Below are 22,962 nucleotides of genomic sequence, written 5' to 3' on the forward strand. Positions count from 1 at the left end.
AGAGAGAGAGAGAGAGAGAGAGAGAGAGAGAGAGAGAGAGAGAGAGAGAGAGAGAGAGAGAGAGAGAGAGAGAGAGAGAGAGAGAGAGAGAGAGAGAGAGACACACACACACACATAAACAAACACATAGCTGGAATTGTAAACCACCTAGATAGAGAGATCTTTTATTCATAATTTAAGTGGGATATGCTTCTTTAAAAAAAATCAGATTTTAGGAGCAGTAGAAAATAAAGATTCCTTTAGCTGACTTTTTAAAGCCAGTTAATGCTGGATTATAGCAGTTCTCTCTAATCTATTCCATAGAAATTAATTAAGCAAGCTATAACCCTGAGGACACAGACTACAACAAACTGCTTCCTCATTCCTCACATTGTGCCAGAGGTGGGTGTTCCCAGACGAATATTATCAGGGCTGCCAACTTTATAAAAAAAAACAACAAAAAAAAACAACTTGGAGTGAGATTTGGTGGGGCCAACCGTAAATTTTATTTGGCTCATTCAGCATCATTACCGTACAAAAAAAAATAAAAAATTATATATATATAATCTATATATATATAAAAAATAAAAAATTATATATATATAATTATATATATAATTATATATATATAAAATTATATATATATACACACACACACTTAAAAAAAAAGGCCGTAAAAAAGGGCACAATGTAGCTACTGTATAAATGTGAAGGAATTTTGCGTATTGTTTTTTTTTTTTTTTTTTTTTCAGGTGTTTTACCTGTATTTTGAATTACACATTGAATTAGTTTGTGTTTTAAGGGTTAACGGAAATGTCCCTAAAATTACTGGATAATGTCCTGGCAGAAAACTACCAGTACATTTTCCTTTTTTTTTTTTTTTTTACAGTGTACACACACACACACACACACACACATACACATCAGTGGTTCACCACAGAAAACACTCTCTCCGCAACAGCATTTGAATGGGGTAGCACCAGGACAATATTTGCAATGGTGGCAAGCCTCTGGAACAGGTTTACACCTGTCACCTATGAAGAATGAGTCAAGAACACATAAATAAGCTCTTAAGTAGTATTGTTTTTTGTTGTTGTTGTTGTTGCTGATTTATTTTTTGCCTTTGATAGATAAGTATAGGTTGATATATAATTAATTCTGTCTATTAAGACAAAATTCATGCATCTGAGGCTTTATACAGTATATCCTATACACACACACACAGTGTGTGCGTTTGGTGAGTATAATGAGTGCAATGGCTTCATGCTTTTTGTAGCGAGTCGGCGAGTGTGTGAGTATGCTATGCTTTTTAAACAGGGTTTGGAGAACTGAATTGTAATCTTTTCATAACCCAGTTTAAGAATCTGCTTAAACTGGAATGTTATTGTCTCAATTTAATGTACATTTAGATAAACAAATGCTGCATAGAGGTAGTTTGTGTGGAAATGGGAGACTGATATGTAAACCATCCATCCATCTTCTTCCGCTTTATCCAGGGCCGGGTCGCGGGGGCAGCAGTCTAAGCAGAGATGCCCAGACTTCCCTCTCCCTAGACACTTCCTCCAGCTCTTCCGGGGGGACACCGAGGCGTTCCCAGGCCAGCCGGAAGACATAGTCCCTCCGGCGTGTCCTAGGTCTTCCCCGGGGCCTCCTCCCGGTTGGACATGCCCGAAACACCTTCCCGGGAAGGCGCTCAGGAGGCATCCGGAACAGATGCCCGAGCCACCTCAACTGACCCCTCTCGATGTGGAGGAGCAGCGGCTCTACTCCGAGTTCCTCCCGAGTGACTGAGCTCCTCACCCTATCTCTAAGGGAGCGCCCAGCCACCCTGCGGAGAAAACTCATTTCGGCCGCCTGATATGTAAACCAATAATGATTAAACCAGTTTTCTGTGAAAATGTTGATAATTTTTATTTCATTGACCAACCATAGCAGATACTGTATGTATACTGTATGTTTACTCAACTCATTGCTTCCTTTTCTCTTTCTTTCATATTGTTTCAAAGTTATAGAAGTATTGTTCGTGTCTAGATCATCTTTCTCCAACATCAGTATGAACATGCCAACTATGACCATGATTTTTGAGAATGCAGAGCAGTCATCTGAATACTCGGATGAGCTCATGGCAGCCCTTGCTGCAGGGCGGTGGTGGGCAATCATGGAAGTTTCAGATCCCATCTCTGAGGAGCCTGAGGAGTATGGGGACCTCATCTCAGGCCAGAGTTGGGGTACAGGGGAGGCAGGAAGATCTTGGATCAGCATTGGATCCAGAAGACGACGCAGGAAGCACCTGTGCCCGCCAGGTCCACACAGGGAGCATCTGTGCCCGCAAGATCCAATCAGGGAGCATCTGTACCAGCCAGTTCTGAGAAGGGGGGGCAGATTTCAGATTGCAGGCCAAAACTAAAGATCCCTGAACCACTGAGATCTGAGCTGCTGCAACAGGGAGCACCTGTGCCAGCCAGATCCAAACAGGAGGGCCTCACCTCATCTCTGGTCTTCAGTGATGCATCTGAGAAGGTCCCGAACTTAAACAACTTAGGCTTCTCAGATGCAACACTGAAGACCATGGAGCAGCAGAGAAAGCAGAGCCCGAAAAAGCCACAGGGAGCACCTGTTCCCATCGGGTCACAACAAAGTGGACAACTCGGGTTCTCTGAGCATCTGACTGAGGATCTAAAAAAGACCTCTTTTGAAGCACAGATGCCCAACAATCCTCTAAGGGCACCTTTGGCTCCCATGCCTGGCAAGATCTTAGATAGTCCAAAACTTAAGATCCCTGAGCCACAGAGGCAGGAGCTGCTGCAACAGAAGCCTGAAGATAGAGCACCTTTCCTGAAGATAGAGCCTGTCTGTTGCACAACGGTTATTGATACGATCTCCGTGTGGAGACATGTTACAAACCCTGAGCTACGGAGCAAAGAGCTGCTAAGGTACTTAAGTATAAGAACTTACTAATGCCCCAGTACTTGTGCCTGCCTCAAGCCTCAGAATCCCTAGGCAGCAGAGGGAAAAGTGGGAGCAGAAGCAGCAGAATATCCCAAAGGGAGTGTCTGTTCTTGCCAAGACCCCACAGAGAACACTTGTTTCACCGTGTTCCCCAGAGCAACCATCCGGGTCTCTCCAGGGAGCGCCCATGCCCAGTTGGAGCACAGAAGCTCTTGTAAGTCCCTTCTATCTGTATTTACTTATTTTCAGATTTATTTGAAAAGTAAACACTGCATACAACTATACTATGTTTTCTGGGTCCTCTATTTAAAATCCTTTTATATTTTAAAATGAAAAAAAGATACAGCTTTAGATTTAGTCTAAGAAGCACAAACCTGTCCAGTATTGCACGATTATACATGCATCTGTTCCCTCAACAGGCACCTAAAAAAAAATATGTCTGGAAATTGACAACTATCAAGCTCCACAGATAACCACTTCAAAACTGAACCAAAGGACTCTGAGCAGCCTTCAGCCCAGGACCCAGCTGACCTGGAAAGAGCATTGGTTAGACTCTCCTATCTCTCAGTTTTACTTAGGTTTAGAAATTATACACTTTAATCATACCCTTTTTTTAAATAACCGACCCCTTATATTGCAATGGTAGAAGCAAGTGGTCTGTACATTAAGAATCACTCATTAAATCTGGATGATGTCTGTTCCTTCAACCTGACAATGCAGGTGTGGACCAGTCACCCCCACAAAAAAAGCAGCATATGGCAATTGAAGTCAAGGACCAGCAGTTGGATCCAGGCAGCATAGACCAAATTGATTATTTATTAAACATATTTACAAAATGTTGTGTCATTTCAAAACTTTAAAATGTATATTGTGTTTGTATTTGCCTTATATTAATGCATGTATAATAAAAAAGGAAATATAAACTGTGTATTTATTTATTTGTCAATGACAACACACATTAGTTAGCACTGGTGTCATATAAACATATTGTTTTCATCTAAAAATCATATATACCCAAACGATAAAATCGTGAACAACCGTGTACAAGGATACATGTTTGTTCCTGACAAATGGCCAATCGTAAAAATCTATGAACTATACTTTGTGATGATGGGTGGATGTGGGCAAACTGGATGGACCAACTATTTGGAGGAAATGTACATAAAATTAAAGTTAGCCTGTGGGTTTTCCGTAGTCCCTAGACAATCACATTTTCTTCAACAGTCAATATTCCAACTGAAAGTTGACCATTTATTTGATTTTCTTTACCTCCTCTTATACCACCGCATTTGTTTGGACGTTTTGGATGCAAAAATCTTACAAACGTATTAATTTTAGTGTTTTACCTTAAAGCACCATGTCATTTCCCCAAAGTGTCTCAAAATCTCAAAAGCCTAAAGCATGCATACAAAATTTAAATATGTATTGTAACCTAAATATTAAATTCCATTCAGCTTCCATCTTTATATTATTTACAGAACACTTTATTTTAAATATAGGCATTTGTACACTACTTATGTTTATGCTCAAATTTTTTGTTAAACATTGATGTTATTTCAATAATGTTACTGTTTTTTTTTTATTAAGTTACTGAATGCAAAGTGTCACGACCGGCATGCAGAAAAGGGGCGAGGACTCAATGCAGGATGAAAAAAGGGGTTTATTTACAAAAATAATAATAAACACAAAACATTAAAACAGAGACAAATCAGGAATCAGGAACAGGCAATATCCACACGTAACATTGACATACCAAAGATGACATACCCGCACAGGACTGAACACACAATGAGAATAATAAAGGGTGACAAAACAGGCAGGAAATAAGGGAGAACAGGTGAGGCAAATTAACTAATAATCAGATAATAAGATGGGCGGGGTTGACATAGACTAGAGACATGACGTAAGACCAAACATGACAATGATAAGCACATGGCTAGGATAGACAAAAACACCAAGTGCTACACAGGACAAAACAGACATGTGACACTACCCCCTCTCCAAGGAGCGGCTTCCAGACGCTCCACCAGGAAACCAGGGCGGGACGGGAGGGGCAGACCAGGGCGGCCCGCAGAGGTCAGGCGGCCAGGGCGGCGCGGTGTTGTGAACTTTTATCTTCTAAAGTGTAGGAAACTCAGAAGATGAAGACCAGGAGACTTCGGGATCAAACAGAAGTAATAATTTCAATGAGAACTCTCTGTGCTGCAGGTCGTCCGAAAACAGTCTAACTTAACTGTACAAAACAATGCAATTTATCTACATTTCAGGGGGAGGAATTATAAAGCAGGGGAGGAGACACTCTGAACAATACAATGCAAATGTTGTATAGGTAAAAAGGACACACCCTACATAACTGTGTCACTCGTCCAGATTCAATCAGCATAACGGTGTCATTCAAATTCATAGATGATAATCCAATCACTCAGGCAGTATTGCTCTAAACTTGTCATGGTAAATAGTCAGGAAGTGCATAAAGACAAAATACTTAATGTCTCAAACACTTACACGGCCTGACGTAATCTCCTTAGAGTTTCCTCAAGTTTACTTCAAAATGTAAAACACAAATATAGATAATGTTTTCAGTTATATTCTATTACATTGGAACCTAGATATAACAATGTATAAATTTGTAATCTTACATTCCCCCCTTTGGGAGTTTTAATAACTCTCACATAATACAAATTTAAACCTTCATCAGTCCATTCTATAGCCATTCTATATGCTTTTTAGCATAAGCCCCATCGTCTAGTCATGTAACTTGGAAAAAGTTACAGGCACATATCACTTTCTCTGCGTTGTGAATTTTTTCCTCTTCTTCTTCTTCTTCTGACAGTTGGTTCTGTATTGGGTCTAGTTGTCCTTGAGGTTGTGGCTTCATACACAGGTGAGAAGGTCTGTGTGTATGGTCTAGGGACAGCCATCAAGTGGTATCTGCACAAAGAAAACAAAAGACAACAGAGCAGTACTTGTTCTAAAAGACAGCAAACGTTAGGGTTGTCTCGGTTTAATCTGAGTCCTCTATTGTTGTTCCTTCTTTCCCTATTTCTCAATTTCTGCGACACCTAAAGAACAGTGAGGTAAGGATGGACTAGTGTGGGAATGCCTACAAGGGAATCTTCGCCGCAGGTTTGGCCCCAGAATGCTTATTGCATTCAGTTCTTTCCTGGGCTCCTCACTGGTCCACGTGTCTGCCCTATCCTGTCCCTGTTGGTGGAGGAACACTCTGCAGTGTGACACATGAGTAAGCAGGCTGAGAAATATTTAAAATTTCCTCAAATCTCGGAAATGTTCTCTTGGCGCCACATACCTTCACTGAATCAACAGGCACATCAGATACTGATTGAATGGCTACATCTGTTTCAAAGAAAGCTTGCAAGTCAGGATAAACGTTATCAGTCTGACTAACTTCATTCACATCAGTTTTCTCTACAGCTTTGTTGAGGTTCAATTTCTTAGTCAAAGAAGCTACTTTAGCAGAGTGCTCTTTGTTCTGTTTCTCTAGCTCTGAGATCCGCTGAGACTGTTGTCTAGCTATTGCTAAAACAAATTCTCTGTGACAACAAATAATGCCTTTCACATTGTTCTTGCGAATACACGCTCCAAGCTCTTTTTTACATTCATCAACTAACCAAGTCTTGTCTGGATGGATCTCATATTTCTGAGTTAGTTTTTGTCTAACTTTCTCTGTGACAATTAAATATATTTGCCTAAACATTTTATGAATTTCTTTGTTCCCACACACTCATAAACACTGACTTCACTGATCAACAGCCTTGTTAACACAGCTCAAATATTGTTAACTTTCTTTGGCAAAAACAGAAGACAACACAAATATTAACTAAATGTTAATCTTCCCTGCCTAAAACAGAGGCAAAACAATTCTTAGCATGTAATGCTATCCTTCTCTATGAAGAGGCAAACGCAAACAATTCTTCCCTGCCAAAAACAGAACAATTATTAGCTTGTGAGGCTAATCTCTTCTGCCTGAAACAGAGGCTGAACAATTCTTCCCTGCCGAAAACAGAGGCTAAACAATTATTAGCCTGAAACAGAGGATAACTTTCATCTCTAAACAAACTTTTTAGTGGGTAACTTAGTTAACCAAACCCTATAGCTGTCTGATAACTCTTCTCTGATGGTGCAGAGGATAACAAATTTGTACTGGTCTTAAAGGTTCTTTGGACAGAGTGACTCACCAACCCTTGGTTGTACAGAAAGAATTCAGTCTGGAAATCTTTGTTCGGCTGGAAGTTTCGCTCTGGATTCCAGTCTGGAACGTAGGCAGATCTTTGAGCTTGAAGTTTCAATCTGGATTCTGGAGTTCAGGTGAGGAGCTCTATCCGGGTCACAAGGCACCATCTGTTGTGAACTTTTATCTTCCAAATTGTAGGAAACTCAGAAGATGAAGACCAGGAGACTTCGGGATCAAACAGAAGTTATTCTTTTAATGAGAACTCTCTGTGCTGCAAGTCGTCCGAAAACAGTCTAACTTTACTGTACAAAACAATGCAATTTATCTACATTTCAGGGGGAGGGATTATACAGCAGGGGAGGAGACACTGTGTCACTCGTCCAGATTCAATCAACATAACAGTGTCATTCAATTGCATAGATGCTAATCCAATCACTCAGGCAGTATTGCTCTAAACTTGTCTTGGTAAATAGTCAGGAAGTGCATAAAGACAAAATGCTTAATGTCTCAAACACTTACACGGCCTGACGTAATCTCCTTAGAATTTCCTCAAGTTTACTTCAAAATGTAAAACACAAATATAGATAATGTTTTCAGTTATATTCTATTACATTGGAACCTAGATATAACAATGTATACATTTGTAATCTTACAGCGGGCAGAGTCAGGCACCTGGGCGGCAAGGCTGGGACGGCAGCAACCCCTGGGATGGTCTCTGGGTTGGGACCATCAGACTCGGGACTACCGGAACTCTCACAGAGGGAGCCTTTCTCTGCTCACCACCAGCTGCAACGGGCACTGCGCAGACAAAGAATGACAGCTGACCTTCGCCACTCCGCTCCAACGTACCAGCCAGGTCAGAAGGTCTGGCTGTCCACCAGGGACATCAGGCTACATTTGCCTTGCCGAAAACTCCCAGGTTCATTGGCCCCTTCACCATTGTGAAGCTGATCAATCCTGATCAGTCAATCAACCCCCCCCTCCGCTCATCCTAGAAGATGGTGCCACTTACCAGATTCACAAGATCTTGGACTCCCGGTGCCTTGGTGGTCTACTGGAGTACCTCGTGGACTGGGAGGGCTACGGTCCCGAGGAACACTCATGGGTACCCAGAAACCATATACTTGACCCTAACCTGCTCGATCAGTTCCACGCCACTCATCCGAGAGACTCGCACCACGGGGCAGAGACTGACCACCACAACATCCGGGTCCTTGTTGTTCCTCGTCTCCAGTGTATCTGAGTCTCCTCCATTTCAGTGTGTCTCCATTCAATCTCCATCTGCAAGGATACGAACTGTGTCATTCAAGTCTCATCGTCTGGATCTCAACTCACCCACGTTCCTTCACCTGCACTGCCGATCACTCATCTGGTTGTTCAAATAAACGTTCATTACCTGCATCCTTGTGTCTGTCCCTTCTGTCTTGCAACAGCTACAGTTAAAGCCAACTTAAAAACTTTTGTTTGTGAAATGAGTAGCAGGTAGTCTTTTTAACTTAAAGCTTCTTGTCAAGACAACCAAAGAATATTTAGCAAAGAAGCTCGTCTCAGCCCAGAATTTATATTGTTAATTGAAATTGAATTGTACAGTCTATTATAATAAATCATTCTATGTAAAACCTGAGTCTGTTCATTTACCATTTTTTTGGCTATTTGTTGCTTTTTAGAAGAATATAGAACCAGATCCGAATTTACATCAAACAGAATTTCATTTTTTTTTTTAAACAACAACAACTACAAAATAGAGCTAATAATTATCTTTTTAAAATGGTCAAAAATGTTCATGACCTCAGGAGGTCAAACTAAATATACTGTTTGGACTCAAGTGTCAGGCTGTTTACTTTAAAAAATACCTCATTTAATCTAAGTAAACATCCAGTGAGGTTTAAGGTCTTGGTTGTTATTGAGCGCTTGATGCAAAAGTACATTAACTAGAACATCTTACAGTGAAATCCAAAACGTTCGGCCTTTCGTAGTGTGAACGGATGTTTCAAATATTTTCATATGAAATTCCATGGCACTTCCTTATTCTCAAACAACCTTTCCTTTTCGACATGAGGGCGCTAGATAGGCCTACATGTATATTGTTTTATACTGTATATTATATTGTAGGCCTACCTGAGGACTGTGTATTGTATGTCTTTTTATCAGGACATTCAAATGTTTAGTTTCAAGTAAAAAATAAGCTTATATAGATATTAATAGTCTATATAGATGTCAGTTCTGATAAATGGAGTAATCTATGGATTTCTTATAGGAAAAAAGTGCATAATTGTGTGGAAATATTAATGCATAAAAGTGCGTTATAATGTATTTTCAAATGCCACACCAAAGAAACCATTCTCCTACATGTTTTCAGTGACTTTTTATGTTCTATTCAAACACATATTGACAAATTATTCCAAAAGCTCTTTGAATATTTCACACAGAAGATTTCTTCTAATTTTTAGACCTCAACCTTCTGCTGAAGAGAAATGAGCTGAAACAGAAGAGACGGGAAGAGAGCATCTTCTCAGGTGATTTGTAACAGTCCCAATGTCTCTATCTGTACTGCATATAGACTAATGAAGCAGGCTATGAGGGTCAGGCAACACACTGTCCCAGAATCAAAATCCTCAGTGGCATCACAGAATGAGGGCTACCCACACCTTGCCCAGGTGCACACACTCCTGTTTTCACGTGCTGGCCAGATATTACAGGAATCTATGATGCTAACATGCTGCATCTTGGGATTTGAAGGGAATTGTTTGGACACTTCCATGCAGGCTGCAAAAAGTTGGACAAAAACCGTTGAGTTTTATTAAAAAAAATACTGTCTTTCATCTCATCCATCATTCCGGCACCTTAGAAGTTATAATCAAACTTTTGTGTAACCATCTCACAAAGGCTGCAAGCATATTTAGTCTCATAGTAATCGTGTATTGATTTATCACTAAATTATACTTAAACTGAACTTTAACTCACTTAAAGGGATAGTTCACCCAAAAATGAAAATTACCCCATGATTTGCTCAAGGTGTATACAGTATGACATTCTTCTTTCAGACGAATACAATCAGAGTTATATTAAAAATGTCCTGGCTAATCCAAGCTTTATAATGGCAGACCAAAATGTTTTTATATAACACTGATTGTATTCGTCTGAAAGAAGAATGTCATATACACCTAGGATGGCTTGAGGGTGAGTAAATCATGAGGTAATTTTCATTTTTTGGGTGAACTATCCATTTAAGCTTAATAATGTTTTTAGAATATCAAATAATCTAAGACTTTCCTTACATCCAGTATTTTACAGTCTTACGACAGCTATACTGTCAGAAACTGCACTTAAAAAAACAATCGGGTTAAAGCATGTCACATTTATCAGTTCTATGAGATCACCGGTTTTAGTACATAATTATCTACCTATCATATTCAGTCCTAAAAATAACTTTTTACATGAACAAAACCATTTTACCACATATTTATGCTACTATATAAAGCACATTTAAGTAACCTGTTTTCAGACTGGTATTTTGAATCTGTGGTATTTTTTTCTTTATCAGGATAATCAAAGGCTGTTGGATGATAAGGGACATCATGTGTCTAGTCTACGATCTTCTGCTGTGTCAGTGCGTGTCAGTTGTTTTCCATTGACACAACACTGCTTAATGACTGTGTCCAGTCCTCATAGAGAGCATCAATTAGGCCTAATATAGCTGGAGAGTAACAAGTTAATAAAACAAGCAAACCTGTCAATAAGGGCCCCGCATGGGTTTTAGCCTAATGGACATTTGACACAGATTTTATTTATGACTGTCTATAGCCATACCTTCTTATTTGAAAATAACATTTTATTTGGTTTTAACAGCCATGAGTGAGAAATGATTGAGAATGGATTCAGCTAACTAGGCTATTTGGCATTAGGGGATGACACTGTGTTATATGGTTAGAAGACCAAATGACACCAAAAAACGATTTTGAGAGGGCAAATATTTCCCCTTATAGGCCCAATATGTAATTTTTCACCACTAGAGGTCGCTTATCAAACAAAGGCGTAGCTTTATGGTGCCTTGATTTCGCTGAGCTTTTATGCCGCAGATTCGTTTTCTGTCAATGAATGTATCTAAACAGTTGCTAACCTGTCTAATAAAACACACACTATATTAAAGCGTCTTTGGTGTTTCCATGGTTTCTACAAAATAAAACCAGAAATCGAGGGTAACGCAGGTATGATGTAATTGATAGGTGACGCACAGACACGGTCCATGTCCTAGTTAGAATTGCTTATTTCTCTGGATTTAAACATTCTTGGAAACATTTGGGATAATGTAAGTACACAAGTCAACAAAATATATAACATTGTTCTAGTGGTTTTTGGATATTACATATTTACAAAAACCTTACATATTGTGCCTTTAACAGCCATGAGTGAGAAATGATTGTGAATGGATTCAGTTAAAGGGATAGTTCACCCAAAAATGAAAATTCTGTCATTAAATACTCACCCTCATGTCGTTCCAAACCTGTAAGACCTTCGCTCATCTTCGGAACACAAATTAAGATATTTTTGATGAACAAACACAAACGAAAATAATGACTTTATTCAACAATTGCGTTCTAGCCTGTCCCAGTCTCCTGGCAGTTGTAAATACAGTGCAGCTCCGGCGTCATCATCACACGCATGCGTCGAGGTAATCACGTGATCAGCATCGGCTGTAGAACTCAGCTGCACTTTCTATGTCAACAGCTAGGAGACTGACACAGGCGAGAACGCAATTGTTAAATAAAGTTGTTATTTTTGTTTGTTTTTGCACACAAAATGTTATTCTCGTCACTTCACTGGAGTCATTTTAACGATGTTTTTACTGCCTTTCTGAACCTTGAAAGTGTTAATTAAATTGCTGTCTATGGAGGGGTCAGCTCTCGGATTTCATCAAAAATATCTTAATTTGTGTTCCGAACATGAACGAAGGTCTTACGGGTTTGAAACAACATGAGGGTGAGTAATTAATGACAGAATTGTTGAGTAAACTAACCCTTTTAAGGCATCAGTGGGTGACAGTTTTTAGAAGAAAAATGACTCTAAAAACGAATTAGAGAGGGTAAATGTTTCCCCTTACTATAACAGTTAACAAAAAGGATTACTTAACTTTTTTTATTTAAATAAAATGTATCAATATAATTTATTAAACACAAAAATATTAAAATATAGCCTAATATGATGGGTCGCATTGTCACTGATGTCATTAAATGTTTGACATCAGCACACAGAATTTCAGTGCTGAATTACACCACAGTAGATTTATTACGAACCGCACATGAAAGTAGTCGTCTCTAGTATAAGCTCACTCTTACGCATGCCGTCAAAAATACATGCATGTAACCACTATCTAAATATATCTAGAGTAGACTAGTATATCGGGTTGTATTTAGAGAGTGACGTTTGACTGGTAAAAGCGATGGCTGAGATAAGATCCAAAGAATTCCAGTGGCCACAGGGGAGGGACACGCACTGCAACAAAGAAACACGCCATTGACATTTTTACATACATGTTCTCATTACTCCCCTCGGCTTCATTTACTTAAAAAATCCCAGTCAGGAAGATCAAGCGTGTGATTTTCAACACAGACCGTACAAGGAAGGGTTTTCCCCCCTGTGGTGATTCTCAACCGGAGCGGGACACACTTCTTCCTGAACGCGTGGGTCTAACCTTTGAATTTATAAGCTGGCGCAGGCACTAGCACGCGGAACGCCACTGTCATTGACCTAGGATAAGACACAAAACAACTGCATTCCGTATGTATGCAATGTATGAAATCTTTGGCTAAAGAACTCATTCATCCAGAACCGCGGTGAGCTATAGGCGTCGCATTGAGGTACGGCAGGTAGTGACAAGTTTGATTCGGACGTTTGAAGTCTCACAATCGCGGGTCGCAATCTGATGTCTACCGGGACCTTCACAACACCGAACTGCCGCAATGTCGACCGGAGCAGGAAAGAGACTAGAAACTCGGGTGACAGAACTGGAGTCAATCATCAAGGACCAACGATCACCCTTGAATTTGGAGAGTTTGCTGGTAAGGTTATAGGATTAATGAATGTTTTGCAAGGTGGGTTTTTTTTTTGTACACATTGTAACTAATAGCTACACATCTACATATAGGCTACATGGGAGGTTTTGCTATTCTGTGGAAGTGTCATGACATTGCGTTTACATATTGTGACATTAATCATTATTTGGCCATATTCTGATTCTGCAAACACATTTTGATTGCTAGAAAACTAGATGAGACTGCTGCTGATATATGGCTTTATTAGTCAGAATTTTGGATCATGTAAACACCTTTTTCAGAATATACTGAATAGGCTGTAGCTAGTGTTTCCAGGCCCCTGTGCAGGTTGAAATCACGTTCCGGGGTCCCCCTCAGTTGAAATCATGCTGGGGGCCCCTAGAATCATCACCACCCTCAATCAACGGCCCTCACTGAATATAATATCTAAACAAAACAAAAAGTGGGGGAAGTCAAGCTTGTGAAGAAACACAATTTTGCAGTGAAAAACAAACTTTTTTTTACTAGAATTTTACAAAAATGACAAGAAACATCTTAGCCTACGTTTTTCTCATGGCATTTTTGTCAATAATAATGAGTTGATTCGATTCTGTCCAAAATTACAAAAAATGTACAGTAATAGCAAGAGCTGGTATCTCCAGTATTTCTAGAATACAATTGCATGTTTGTTCAGAATATGATGATTACATGTGTACACACATTTTTAAAAGAGCTTTGGAGAAGGGTCTTTATTTTAGAATAAAGACTTTAGCAGAATATCAAGCTTAATTGGAAAATGATGCTCATTTAAATCAATAGAGATACTCTAAATTTAGAGATGTAAACCATGTGATACTGCTGTCACGAAATTAGGGGGTACCAGATTTGGAATCATGTCTATGCATAAAACAGATGAATACAACCACATATGGAAATAAACAACTATATAATTTTTGGTATTTAAACTACCTATATAGGTTATTGCAAATAATGTTTATAAAAATGTACTTATATTTTGTTTATTATTACAAAATATTACAAAATAATGTCAATATTATATATTCTATAATACCTATATACCACCCAGCAAGATATTGAAGATACCGGAAAGCTCTTCATACACATATAGGTTGTACAACACACAACAAAAGTGCATTACATGTTGAGGGTGTAAACAAATGAGAGGATGTTTGTCCCAGAGGATTGTGGTAATGTTCCTGTGCCTTATCTCTGATCAGTGTGTTATCAACACACCCTCCTCCACACAGTAATGCTGCTGTCTTTTGATGATAATATTTTCTCCAAAAACAGCAGCTTAAGCATCAGGCTTCACTTATTTCAATTATACACACACATACCATTTGAGAGCAGGAAGAAGCTCTATGAAGTGTGAAGACACCATACATGTTTAATCAATGACTGGGTTAGGGTGAAATGTGAGGACTTGTCGAGCAAGCTTTACAGGGTAAGAACGACTAGAATGTGTGCTCCTATTGTCAATTCCTATCAAAGAGTGAATTATCTCACCTTATTACCCAGCATTCTCCTCTGCAGAAAAAAAACCCTCATTCCAGACAGGTACTGCATTTTTGAGCAAGAATGAAAGTTGGCACGCCTTGGTTTCACTGGATAATTCTCTACAGTGCAGCACTATCCAAACCTTAAAGTGCATTTATTACAAGGAATCTGTCTGGATTTAAGTGCACAATGACAGTTGACTTCTTCCTTCATATGGTAGCATGTTACCTGTGCTCCGGATTTTTCCCCCCTCATTGATAATAATTTACACCTAAAGCAACAAGTAGCTATAATTTTTTGAAAAACATATGAGAAACTCCTTTCAGTAGCCTAATAAAAGCTGTTTAATTTTACATGGAGTTGGTTGTCTCAGCTGAATTTCACGTTTTTACAATACCATCGGTAGCCTACCTAAATTTTTTTGCTGACTAATGCAGCATCCACACCACTAAGTGTCAGTATACGTTCAAGACGACTGCTGTATCAACTAGTGTTTATTAATGAACTAATTAATTAATAAACTTGGGGCACACACACATGCATACATATTTATATACACACACAAACCCTTTTAAATCACTGGGTAGGTAGCATTCTATGCTTAACTGTTCCATTATTATAGCTATCTATGAACAGGAAGTATTGGGTGATGCATTTTTGTTGTGTGTGTGTGCGCGTGTCATACTCTGGCTATGGGAGGCAATCGAAAGACATAACTAAATCCCTGCTGGTTCGTTCTACAACACGTTTACTTAAATACATCCCAGCTAGAAATTTTAAGTTCCAAGAACATTCTCAGAATGTCCCCAGCTGGTGTCAAGGACGTCACCTAGTAATGTTCCCAGAACTTTCCGAGACGGGCATGATGTGGAGTTCTTTAAAGGGTTGGGGGATGTTATTTGGCGGACCTTCGTGGACCATTCAGGATGTTCTCGGAACGTTTAGGGGACCATATATTATTTTGAAATGCGATGTTCCCAGAACATTCTCAGAACGCCCCAGGTGGTGTCAAGGACGTCACCTAGTAACGTTCCCAGAACGTGCCGAGATGGTCACAAAGTTCTTTTAAGGGTTGGGGGATGTTATTTGGCAGACCTTCAGGGAACATCCAGGACGTTCTGGTAATATTTAGGGGACCATTACTATAGGACGTTCCCTCTAGGTCTATAACCCTCTAGGCCCATAACGTTTGCAGGACCTCTAGGGCAGTGGTTCCCAAACCTGTCCTGGGGACCCCTCACCATTGCACATTTTGTATGTCTCCCTCATCTAACACACCCAATTCAAGTCTTGCAGTCTCTACTAATGAGCTGATGATTTGAATCAGGTGTGTTAGATGAGGGAGACATGCAAAATGTGCAATGGTGAGGGGTCCCCAGGACAGGTTTGAGAACCACTGCTCTAGGGGACCAACCTAGAATGTTTTTTTTGGTCATATTTAGGTCCAACTCTTCGTGATGCAACTTCATATCCAGAACTCATAAGTACTGCACTTTAATGTGTTTTTGAAAATGGCCTTTCTGAATGTGCTTGTTACAGTAAGAGACAATGGTAACTTTAGCCACATTAGCCGTCAGCGTGCTAACAAGCACATTCACAAAGGCGATTTAAGTACATTCACAAAATATAACGTGCAGTACTTACATGTTTTGAATATGAAGTTGGATAAACAGTGGGTATCGATCCATCGTTGAGAAGCAACTTTGTGCAAATCAAATCCTGTGTTTTACTGACCCTCATTTGCAAAGCAGCCCAGTGTACATTGATTCACAGAAACATGTTCTAAAAACATTCAGTAAACGTGATGGAAGGACCTAAATAGGACCAAAAAATATAATTCTAAGTTGGTCCCCTAAAGGTCCTGTAAACGATATGGGAATGTAGTGTAGAGACCACTGCACTGAACAAGATATGTTGCAGCGCAGTCCTGAATGAAACGTCCCCATCTGACTAACGGAACCATATGGGAACGTTCTGTTAATGTACCAAATGTCCTCTTTGTAACATTGCTGTGTAACCATAGAATAACCAAAATGGAACACCCCCCTAAAGTCATAACCGGACCATTATTATATGACCAACAGAGGACCATGTGGGAACGTTTTGTTAGCTGCCTAAATGTCATTTTTTTAATGTTATGTGACCATAGAATAACCAAAATGGAACGGCCCCCTAAAGTCATATCCGGAACGTTTTTATATGACCAACAGAAGACCATATGGGAACATTCTGTTAACATCCCAAATGTCCTCTTTGTAATGTTGCTATGTGACCATGAAATATCCAAAATGGAATGTCCCCCTAAAGTCATATAAAGAACCTTGAACTGCAGCACTTTCATAACCAAAAGAGGATGTGGATCTGGTTCTGGCACCTTTAGAGAACCTTTAGAGAACATTGCGCAATGTCGCGAGAATATCCCCTCTAACGTGGGATCCACTCACCACCTCATCGGCTAAGTCATCTCTCAGTAACAGGGTTGAACATATACCTAGCCTATGTTAAGTTGTGTTTCGTTCCTCTTTTATCCAAAGGATTATATATCCTATCTTCCATCCCATGCTCTTCCATGTAATGGTTGTCAGACAAAGCTCCATTTTGGTTTATGATGTCAACATCACAAACCCTTTCTGATGCTGAAGACATTTAGTGAGGTGTTCTAGTTTCATTGTAATATTTGTGATTCAACTCAACTATGGGCACTTTTTATAAGGAATCTCATGACTAATGATCCAAGTTGGATAGAGACTCATTGTCCTGCTGTTTTGCTACCAGGGGAAATGTCATACAGGAAGCTGAGGTCACATCCTTCAATTGAGGAGAGAGATAGCTGGCTCCAGCTTCCTTTGAGTGTGTGTTTGCACTTTTAAACACTGTATTGTGGACTGACTATTGGTACAGGGAAAACAGGATTCTGTCATTGTTTCTTGTGTTAGTTTTTGGTTTGTATTTGAATGTGCTGATTCGTGTTATGGAAGCAAATTCCATGTAATACACCTTGCAAATGTTTTTAAGGTATATAACGTACACTACCGTTTAATTTGGGGGTCGGTAACATTTTTTAATGTTTAATTTATAAAGTCTTTTATGTGCACCAAGGCTGCATTTATTTGATCAAAAACACAGCATCGAGTAATATTATGAAATATTATTACAATTTAAAATAATGGCTTTCTGATGTAATACACTTTAAGTGCAATGTATTCCTGTGATGGCAAAGCTGAATTTTCAGCATCATTACTAGTCTTCAGTATCACATGATCCTTCAAAAATCATTCTAATATGCTGATTTTGTGCTCAAGAAACTTTTCTTATCTCAATGTTGAAAGCAGTTGAGCTACTTACTATTTTTGTGGATTTTTTAAATACTTTATTCTCTCTCTTTTGATCAATTGAATGTGTCCTATCTAAATAAAAGTATTAATTTCTTTAAAAAAATAAAGTCTCACTGACCCCACTTTTAAAGGTTGTGTATATACATGGTCAACAAATTTAAATTGCAGTGATCTGTCAACTGGCCCGAAACTCTCTCACATTAGCCCCGTGTTATTGAGCTATTCTTTCTGTTGAGCCCCGGATTAGCTGTTTTTCTTTTTCCAGCTGCAGCAAGACCCTTTTATTAACCTTTTATGTTGGGCCAACTAGTTTATGATGTTGGCTTGAGCAAATGGAAGTGTTTGGGTGGGGAATGTTTGGGGGATGGTGGTCTGTGTGTGTATTTTTAGCTCTGCTGTGTCACTTTGTGTGTTTGGAGGAGTATGTAAGGACATTTCCAGGATCATCCAGTATCATTCACATCATTCATTTCCTAAAGTAATTTATAAGAATTCAGTTACTTAATTCTCACTGTAAAGATGACTATACAGGCCTAATCTCACTCCTAAATCTTTTGGATATCTATCCTAAGTTAAACGTCACAACAAGACTGTCTGTCAGAGTGAGCTTAGTTCAGGGATTAAAGGAGAGTAATGAACTCCCTCTGATGAGTGTATTTTTGGCTCTGTGAATAAAGAGGAAAGCCCATAGTAGCAATAGAAATTGGTGTGTATGAGATAATAAGAACTATACTTAAGTGTTTTTTTTTTGTTTTTTTTTAATTCTCTTTGCTCTTGCCTTCTGCAGGATTCAGTAACTGCCCTGGCCCTTGATCTGAACCATCCCGCACTGAGAAAGAACAAAAACATAGATGCCTTCTTAAACAGATGTAAGTACCAGCCTGCATATCGTCTGTCTGTCTGTCTGTCTGTCTGTCTGTCTGTCTGTCTGTCTGTCTGTCTGTCTGTCTGTCTGTCTGTCTGTCTGTCTGTCTGTCTGTCTGTCTGTCTGTCTGTCTGTCTGTCTGTCTGTCTGTCTGTCTGTCTGTCTGTCTGTCTGTCTGTCTGTCTATCTATCTATCTATCTATCTATCTATCTATCTATCTATCTATCTATCTATCTATCTATCTATCTATCTATCTATCTATCTATCTATCTATCGTATACTGGCAGAGCAACATATGGTTATGATAATACATATCCAAATGCTACTGACAGTCTTGTCAACACGTAATAGACGCCATTCATTTGCATTTATTTATTTTGTTTTTTAGTTCATTTTAATTTCAGAAAGCAATACGCACCATTTTTACAGTATACTATATATGGTCACTAAAAAATGCTGGGTTAAAAATAACCCAAGTTGGGTTGAATATGGACAAACCCAGCAAATGTGTTGTTTTAACCCAGCGGTTGGGTTAAATGTTTGCTTAAAACGACCCAATCGCTGGGTTTGTCCATTTTCAACCCCAGCATTTTTAGTGACCATATATAGTATACTGTAAAAATTATGCATATTGCTTTCTGAAATTAAAATGAACTAAAAAAACAAAATAACTAAATGTTATTAGAATGTGTGTGTGTGTATATATATACATACTGTATATATATATATATATATATATATATATATATATATATATATATATATATATATATATATATATATATATATATATATATATATATATATATATATATATATATATATATATATATATATATATATATATATATATCTCAAGTAATGTAATATTATAAACTTTTATAAATTCATGGTAATCAAGCAGTATCAGAAACAAACGATCAAATGATTAATCGCATCTTTACACAATATATGTGTGTGCTGTGTATAATTATTATGTATAAATACACACATTCATGTATATATTTAAGAAAAATTGCTATATATATATATAATATAAATTATATAAATATATATACAGTATATGCCTGCATATGTATGTATGTGTATTAAAAACATTTAATACTATTATTACATAGTAATTATACACAGCACACACACACACACATATAATATGTAAACACAAACTTTTAATTTGGATGCGATTAATCATTTGAAAGTTTTTTTTTAATGCCTAAAAGAATATTATGAAATTATATTTTGATATGATAAAACTATCAGGAATGTTTTGAACTATTTTGTTATTCTTTCTTTTTTTTTGATCAAATTTAAATGTACATTTAATTGATAAATTAACTATTTAAATTAAATAATTGGGGAATTTCTGTGGCCTGATTATAAATAATGTCACTTTAACATCATTCATTTAATATGTGTTATCTAATATCTCTAGATGAAAAGGCTGTTTGCTGCCTCAGGGATCTACAGGTGAAGCTGGATGATTTCGACAGAGTCAAGCTGATTGGTCGTGGAGCGTTTGGTGCAGTGCAGCTGGTGAGTGAGTGTGTTCCAGAAAGCTGCGTGGGTGTGTGTTTTTGTGAGAGTCTGCCCCTGTTATCTGCTGTGTGTCTTCAGGCATAGCCTTTTGTCTGTGTGTGTGTATGTTAATGCCTGTGAGGCTTGTACGCACATGTTCTGCCTGATCCTACTTACCTGCAACAACACAGAACATGAATGCTTTTGTATCCTTGGCATAGGCACAAAATATTTTATTCTTTTAGGAATAGTTTCACACTTGTCAGTGAAAAGTATAGAAGTCAGTCTTTTTAAATCTTTATCAATAGAACATTTTGTTGCTTATGCATGCAGTGTTCAGTTCAGTTACACATCACAGTGAGATACATACAGTACTTTTTTAATGTTTTAAACAGCATATTGCAGAATGTGTGTTGCTTCAAGGGTTTATATAAATGTTTATGCTGATAATGCATATATGTGCCTGTAGGTACGACACAAAGCGTCTCAACAAGTGTATGCAATGAAGCAGCTCAGCAAGTTTGAGATGGTCAAGCGCTCTGACTCCGCCTTCTTCTGGGAGGAGCGTGACATCATGGCATTCTCCAAGAGTCCTTGGATAGTTCAGGTGGGTAGTTCACTCGTGTATATATATCTGGGCTCAATTTGTTCATTTTGAAAAGACTGGGTAATTAAGTATGTTGTTTAATATCTTTAACAACAAACAATAACATATAAAATATATGCTAAAATATTTAAGTAAATAATCACCTCTAGGGATGTCAAAATTACCAATACTTCAAAACTAAATTCATAATAATCTGACTGACAGGCGATGTTTTGAATGCTTGCACCTTACAGGATTCCTGCGCCTGCGTATGTTGAACTCTTAGTCAGTTATGTCCTAATGTAAATAGGCTAGAGAATCGTAAGAACGTAAGATACGTAGAAAGAGAAATGTAAGATCTGCTCATTAGATCTTAAAGTCTAATAGAATTGCTGCTGTTATGTTGATATGTTGGTAATATTAATAAACAAAATGTGTTTTTATTATGAACTGTTAACTTATTAATGAATAATTACTTGGAAAAACTTGTTCAAGAATTGATACTTGAAGACTACATGTCCCTTTTGTTATTTGATTTTATATTTATAATATTTATTTAGATTATTAATAATATTAAATATTAAAAAAGTTACCAATTGTTTTATCTTATTTATTATATTCTTACTATTATTAACAATATTTAAATAGTTATTAAATAAAGGGCTGGGTTCAATTAATAGCTTATTAGTTTCTACACTGTAAAATCGAATTAGTTTGAGTTACATAAAAAAGCACGCAAACAGATTGCCTTAAAAACAAGTAAACTGGAATAGTATGTTGCGCTAACAAATTATATTTATTATACATATTGGTTATTATAGTTCACTTACACAAGTTACTAAAAAAGAACTGTAGAGAGTACCTGATCATTTACTTTAGATTTACTCTTGACTTAGTATAGCTACCATTGTTGTGTTTTGCATGCTGAATGTTGAAGTCTGTGTGTGACTTAAAGGTGAACTATGTAGGATTTTTGCAGTAAAACATCCAGAAATCACTAGGCCAGTGTTATATATTTTGTTCAGTTGAGTACTTAGAATATCCCAAATGTTTTCAACTATTTGTAAATCGTGAGAAAATTGCTATTTTAACCAAGGAGCCGGGACGTGTGAGCTATGCGTGTGAGGGAGTCGCCTGTCGATTGCGTCATATCTGCGTCACCCTCGGTCTCTGGTTTTATTCAGTGAAACACTTTACTCTCACTGCAGTGTGAACAAGTGTCATAGCAGCCGCCGAGCGAACGTCATAACTTCCTTTTCAACACACTCAGATATATCTAATACGATAAACAGAGCTGCGTTACCTCACACTCAGCACTGGAGAAGAGGAAGTGCCGCCGGCAACCATGTCATAATAAAAGTCCCGCCAGCGACTATGCCATAATAACAGTCCCGCTCTTCAATCGCTCCTGCGGCCTTGCTCAGCTCCACAACACTCGGTCCTGCTCTGCTTCAGACTACAGTAATGTTAATAATCGCATCCATGAACATGATTTCTGCCCGAGTCCTATCCTGACTGTTTCCCACCGGCTGTGAGGTGAAGACCACATGTCCCGAGATTCTGCGCTCAAACGTGGCGTCATCAAACTACGCCTTTGTTTTGAACAGGCGACCTCTAGTGGACGGAAAAGTTACATAGTGTAGCTTTAAGCTTGATCAACTGCGAGATATTGTCACAAATATAGAGGGATTATATCAACCCAATTAAGTCTCACAATGTGTTTATGATGTAAGTGTTAGCAGTACAATTGTAAACGATCATTATACGACATGAAGGGAAGTATTACATAGATTGCTTTTAAAAGGTGACCTAATTTTTGATTAAATCATTAACTATAGTTAATTATTCAGTCAAAAGCTAGGTCAACTTTTAAAATGTAACTTCTTCCTTTGAAACCAAATAACTGATTTCTTGTTGCATCGCTGCATCAGAAGAGTATCACATTAATAGAAATGTTTCAAGTGCCCAACCAAAGGGAACACTGATCACC

General features: G+C 38.2%; 1 protein-coding gene across 4 annotated transcripts in view; it reads left to right on the forward strand.

The window, feature by feature from the left end:
• Positions 1-12,389: 12,389 nt before the first annotated feature.
• Positions 12,390-22,962, forward strand: part of rock2b (rho-associated, coiled-coil containing protein kinase 2b) — a 41,532-nt gene continuing 30,959 nt past the window's right edge. For all 4 annotated transcript variants that reach the window (XM_079831742.1, XM_079831744.1, XM_079831741.1 and 1 more), the window contains exons 1-4: positions 12,390-13,179; positions 18,793-18,874; positions 20,304-20,404; positions 20,856-20,993. In XM_079831742.1, coding sequence (XP_079687868.1) covers positions 13,081-13,179; positions 18,793-18,874; positions 20,304-20,404; positions 20,856-20,993 — 420 coding nt within the window. In that variant the 5' untranslated portion in view covers positions 12,390-13,080. The remainder of the gene's footprint in view (positions 13,180-18,792; positions 18,875-20,303; positions 20,405-20,855; positions 20,994-22,962) is intronic.

This window comes from Gobio gobio (genome assembly GCF_949357685.1).
Source record: "Gobio gobio genome assembly, chromosome: 12".
In the NCBI taxonomy this organism is placed as follows: domain Eukaryota; kingdom Metazoa; phylum Chordata; class Actinopteri; order Cypriniformes; family Gobionidae; genus Gobio; species Gobio gobio.